This window comes from Equus caballus, chromosome 27 (genome assembly GCF_041296265.1).
Source record: "Equus caballus isolate H_3958 breed thoroughbred chromosome 27, TB-T2T, whole genome shotgun sequence".
Taxonomy (NCBI): Eukaryota; Metazoa; Chordata; class Mammalia; order Perissodactyla; family Equidae; genus Equus; species Equus caballus.
In genome coordinates, this window is record NC_091710.1 from 31,459,373 (window position 1) to 31,465,372 (window position 6,000).

Consider the following 6,000-nt stretch of genomic DNA (forward strand, 5'->3'; position numbering starts at 1 on the left):
CTGTCGTTTTTTTGGAGAGGAAGATTCACTCTGAGCTAATATCTGTTATCGATCTTCGTCTTTTTTTTGCTTGAGCAAGATTAGCCCTGAGCTAACATCTGTGCCAGTCTTCGTCTATTTTTTATGTGGCTCGCCACCACAGCATGGCTTGACAAGTGGTGTAGGTCCATGCCTGGGATCCGAATCCATGAACCTGGGCCGCAGAAGCAGAGCACATAGGACTTAACCACTATGCCATGGGGCTGGCCCCTGCTTTAACTTTTTGAGGAACTGCCAAACTGTTTTCCAGTGTAGCTGCCCCATTTTCTGTTGCCCTCAGCAGTGTATGAGGGCTCCATTTCCTCCACACCCTCACCAATACTTGTTATTGTTTTTTTATTAAAGCCATCCTAGTGGACACAGAGTGGTATCCCACTGTGATTTGGGTTTGAATTTTAAAAAGTTGTTTTTATTTTTTTTTGTTCCTCCTTCTCCCCAAAGTCCCCTGGTAGTTGTCTATTCTAGTTGTGAGTGCCTTTGATTGTGCTATGTGGGATTCTGCCTCAACATGACCTGATGAGTGATGCCATGTCTGCGCCTAGGATCCGAACCAGTGAAACCCTGGGCCACCGAAGTGGGGCGTGCGAACTTAACCGCTCAGCCACGGAGCCAGCCCCTGAACAAGTTTTTTTTTTTAAATTTTTTGAAGGATTTTGTTTTGGTATTAGGTAGCCCTGTAGGGCTTTTTCTACAAATTAAATTAAATATTAAAGTGGAGCTTAGCAATCTACCTTGGGAACATGGTTCTGGCTTAATTGAAGATTGAGATATAGTCTCCAACTTCTCTTATCAAAAAGTGCATAGTCTGTATCTGATTCAGTGGCCTCGTACACCAAAAGCCACAAGACATAGTCCTTGGCTTATAGAAATCAATGTCAATGAGGATTGACAAAAGCAGAGAATCAGAGCAAAGAGAAGAAAGTAACTGGATTGACAGCAAAACCGAGGTTGCTGTTTCTTGGTCCTGAACGTTCCTCAGTAGCCTAAGATTTCCAGATATTGAATCAGCAAGGTTCCTGCTCATGTCTTCATATCAGTTATTTCTCCATACCAGTTATCATTCATTCATTCATTTGATAAACATTACCTGATAGTCTACTAAAGACTAAGAACTGGATATGGAGAATAATACAAAGGTCCTGCCATCACCAGAGGCTCTTTGTAAATTCAGTTTAGATCACAGCGTCTAGAAATCTGGCTGTGTTTAATGTATATACAATAAGTGAACTGGGTTTTTTTAATTTTAAATTGAGATGTCCTTTTTTTTAATTGTAAAAAACACATAGGATAAAATTTATCATCTTAACCATTTTTAAGTGTACCATTCAATGTATTAAGTATATTCTTGATTTGTTTTTAAACAAAATATTTTTGTGGCTACATTTTATGTTTTCTAACTTTGTTTTTCAACAGATTATTTACCTAAAAAACCTTTTTGAATGTCTGAAGTTGAGCATTAACTAATAGTTTTAAAATGTGTCGAGAAACCTCACTGGAAAATTCAATTTGAAACAAATGTCTCTTTACAGTCCTTCACGCCGTCATTCAGCATGTATGGACTGAGAGCTTCCTAAGGGCCGTCTTTGTGCTCAGCCATACGGATAGAGTTGGGAGCAAAAGCAGGCAGGGTCCCTTCCATCTAGAGATTAAAGTCTACTGGGAAAGATGGACTGTAATTGTCCAGGCCCATATAAATAAATACAACCTTGCGGTGTGGTAGAACCATGATGGAGAAACTTTGGTACTGAGAGATCACATGATAGACAGTTTAACTTGGTTGGGAAGGCAGGTGCCGCTATCTGAAAAGTGAATGGGCTTTAACTCTTCAAAGAGAGGAGGAAAGATTGTCCAGACAGAGACAACAACTTGTGCAAAGGAGAGAACACGGTAAATGCTCAGGACAGAAGGAACACTGGTGAGGCCAGAGCAAAGAGAGCCTGAGGGGGAGCTGTATGAGATGGGCTGGGGAGGAACGTCGAGGCAGGACTACGCTGGGCCGTGTAGGCTGTCTTATACCATAATGGGATTAGAGATGTAAGTTTTTTAGAGGTTTTAAAATATCAGGTATCTCTCATGATTAATGAAAAATTTATTAGTGTACCTAATAAAAAAATTTTACTTTAAGAATTGCTCTCTTCTTTTTCTCAGGTGGTTGGGATCCATATGCAAGGAATTGGGTGTGATGAAATGCTGCAGGGTTTTGCTGTGGCAGTGAAAATGGGAGCCACAAAAGCCGACTTTGATAATACGGTTGCTATTCACCCTACCTCTGCAGAAGAACTGGTCACACTTCGTTGAGAACCCAGAGGCAGCTGGACCAGTAGACCTTCTGATATGAACCAAATAATCACGTTTACTTACGTTCTCGTTTTATGTATTTTATTGTAATCAGAATCTTCTGATGGTGGAAATGTTCAGTAAATAATAGAACTTATTTATGTAATCGGAAATTTGTTTTGTGTTCCAAGATTGATTTTCATTTGATCGCATCTCACAATAATTAATATTTTTCAGTTTTTTATGAACAGCTCTGTACTGCCTGGTTTTTTGTTTTGTTCTGTTTTCTTTTTGTTTCAGCCTCCTCCCAAGTATATAACTATGTGAAGTACAGTTAATTAATGTACTTGAATGAATATAGCTTGCTAATTTTTATAGAGGAAGATGACAGGAGCTCTTCACATTTAAATAATATGAGTGCAGAGAGTCATTTTATTCTATTTTTTTTAAGCCAGTACTGTGCTCTATGTATTGCACAGCTGCTTCAAGGATGTGACCTGTCTCTGAAAGCATAGAACGTGACAGGCCTGCCTCCCTTATTTTATTCTTTCTTTTGTGTTAAATGACTAAGAATTGTTTGTGTTACTTTCATGAGATGAAGTATACCACACTTGGGAAAGATTTGAGGAAGCTGGTTACATAAGTGAGGGACATTTTAGAAGTGATTCCTGCTTTCAGGAGAGGGACTCAACTGCTTCCAAAGTCCCTTGCTCTGTTAAGAATTCATAGTTTGATGAATGGTTTCAATTTGTGTGTGTGTTCCTGTCATTTTACTTTTCTGAAAACTATTTCCCCAAATTTGAAAATAAAATCACAGCCTTTTCTTCTTATACAATTTGTTGTTGTGAATTTACAGGTAACATTTCACTTTCTAAGAATATTTCACATTGGAGGATCAGATGCCAACACTGAGCTCCCTTAAGGAGACTTAAGGCCGTGTGGAGAGAAGAGATTTTTCTTTGATAAATAAAAAACAGATATAAAGGAAACATTTAGCAAATTTAATGACTGAGTTGGAAGAACAGTCTAGAAATCACTTGGTTTTTTAGTATTTTATTTCCGTTAGCCTTTACCAGCTAGGTAAGTTAGTTAAGCTTTTCCATGGCTTTCGTAAGTGACACAGTGCTACTGAAATTTTTCGTTAAGCTTTTACTGAATGTCTTTCTCATTTGCCATGGCCAAGTTGCTGCCCTGACTTTTTAAGTAGGTCCAATGTCAACAAAAGAAAAACACCACATTAGCAACTAGGTTATGTACCTGTTACAGCAAGAAAATAGGGTCTAAAAACCTGGACATGGACCGACATAACCATTCCCCCTTCTTCCCTGCCAGCCTAAAAGGTAGTGCGCCAATGTTCTGGGCTCCGCTGACCTGGTGGGTTTCTCAGTCTGCCTGGGGCCCAAACTTTGAGTGTGACTCCCTAAGGAAAAGGGGAGGCCCAGTAGTCACGTATATGCTAACACTATGTATTTTTTTGTCTCAGGTATCCTTTGAGATACCTGCCTGTTTCTGGTTCTATAGTAACCCAAAGTGAAAGTAACCTTTTTAAGTTGCAGTCTTCATTCTCATCAGTCCTCAAGTCAATCTACCTGTGAGGTGATCTGCCCTACCAGCCTCCCTTACACAGGGCACTAGGCAAGATAAAGATGTACAAGGTAGCACCTTGTACAAAATCTGGCATGTTGTAGGTGCTCAGTAGACATTTATTGAAGGAAAGAAATGGTACTTGCTTTCAGGTAATCATATTGTCTAGAATAAGAGATAAATTCTACACAACTGCAATTCATATCAATATGTTAAGCACAGAGTGACTATATGATTTATTGCCTATAATGGGACATTTTTGGGAGTGAAAGAGAGCACTATTAATTGGGACAATAAGCACAAATTTGTACTGTTGGAGGAACATGGGAGAGTGCCACCCTAATTAAGTATTATTAGGTGGAAGGATGCAAGTTCAGAAGAGGCAGAAAGTGCCATTTTGCTGGGAAAACTGAAGAAGGCTTTGGGAAAGAAAGGTTATGTATGATTTGAAATTTGAGGATCGTGGAGTTGAAGGTCAGGGCATGTAGAAGGTTCAGTGAGGCAGAGTCGGGCAAAGTATACATGGGAAATGATCAGAGTTCAATTTGGCTGGAACATAAGAGTGCAAATTCGTTTTGTGTGGAATGTTCTTCCCCACGTGTTTATCTGGTGATCCAGTTATGTATTGCTGCATAACAAACCACCTGAAAACTCAGTAACTTAAAAGCAGTCATTATGTTATACCTCACGATTTTGTGGATCAGGAATTGGAGCAAAACTCAACTTGCAAGGATGACTTTTTTTATTGATGTGGACAAAGATCATTTGGTGGTATTCACCTGGTAGATGGGCTGATCTGGAGAGTCTAAAACAGGCAAGTCCAGACTTGCCTAAGTCTGGAACTTAGGCAATGACTGGAAGGCTGGCCTCAGCTGGGACTGTGGACCCGAGTGCCTACCTGTGGCCTCTCCAGCATGGCAGCGTGGCAATCTCAGGGTAATGGACTGACATGGAAGCTCCTAGAGATTGTTCCAAGATTCCTAGGCAGATGCTGCAAGCCTTATGACTTAACCTCGGAAGTTCTAGAATGACACTTCTGCCGCATGTTATTGGTTAAGCCAAGCCACTAAGCCCAGTTCAGATTTAAGAGGAAGTGAATTGGACTTCATCTCTCAGTGGGAGGATTGGTAAAGAATTTGTGGCCATCTTTAATCACCCACACCTGACAACCTCCTACTCCTTTTACAAGCTTCCGCTAAAACCACCTTTGTGAAGACTTTAATAGTTCTGTATATTATGTGTTCCCAGAACCCCTTGTCACATAGTAGGTCTACATCACATATTCACCTTGTGTATGTTGTTTTGTACTTAATGTTAATTATTTCTACATTCTCTATGTTGTGTTTCACAGTATCATTCCTGGTATGTCATGCGGCAGCTTTGGCTGCAAGAGGGCAAAGCAGTGTTAACTGATTTTTTGACACTAAGATCTATAGTAGAAAAGAGCCAACATTTTATTCCTTTGCTATTATGAAAAATGAGTCTTCAGCAGACTTTTCCCTTCCCATGAATCTGACCTGATGATAGATGAAGAGCTGTTAGATGTAATATAGATGACCGTTTCTGTTGCAAACTACTCTGAGAAATGCTCATTTATTGCCGTTGTTTTTAATACAATAATTTAGCATGTTGATTTTTCAATAAATATCAGAGCATTTTAAAGGTAAGAATGATTATATATAGTTATTTCTGTTTTTTTATGTAGTATATTTTAAGTGCTCTTTAATGTGTTGGGGGCAGTGTTAAAAGGTAAAAAGTGTTGGTTTGTAGGGCTGGGCTTATAGCTAGACTTTACATAAATTTTTCTGGAAACAATTCCCTTTTCAAGTCCTTTCTCTGTAAGCTGTAGTAGCAGACTTTGTCCTTTTTGGCTGTTGAGCATCCAGACTCTAAGTTTGAGGAATCCCAACTTTATGAGCCTTGGTAAGAGATAAAGCCCATCTACCCACATAGAACCTGAAAATGCCAGATGCATGCTTTCCCAAGCTCCCTTGCAGCTGGGGAGAAAGTACATGACATAGGCTTGGCCAATCAGATGTACTCACCCCTGAATACTCAGAAACCAGTGATGCAAAGAAACAGACAAGAGAGTATCCATTC

At 39.6% G+C, this 6,000-nt stretch overlaps 1 protein-coding gene across 2 annotated transcripts in view; it reads left to right on the forward strand.

Annotated features, from left to right (window-relative positions):
- GSR (glutathione-disulfide reductase) overlaps positions 1–3,146 on the forward strand; it is a 42,212-nt gene extending 39,066 nt beyond the window's left edge. For both annotated transcript variants that reach the window (XM_023630720.2, XM_023630718.2), the window contains exon 13: positions 2,188–3,146. In XM_023630720.2, coding sequence (XP_023486488.2) covers positions 2,188–2,337 — 150 coding nt within the window. In that variant the 3' untranslated portion in view covers positions 2,338–3,146. The remainder of the gene's footprint in view (positions 1–2,187) is intronic.
- The last annotated feature ends 2,854 nt before the right edge of the window (positions 3,147–6,000 follow it).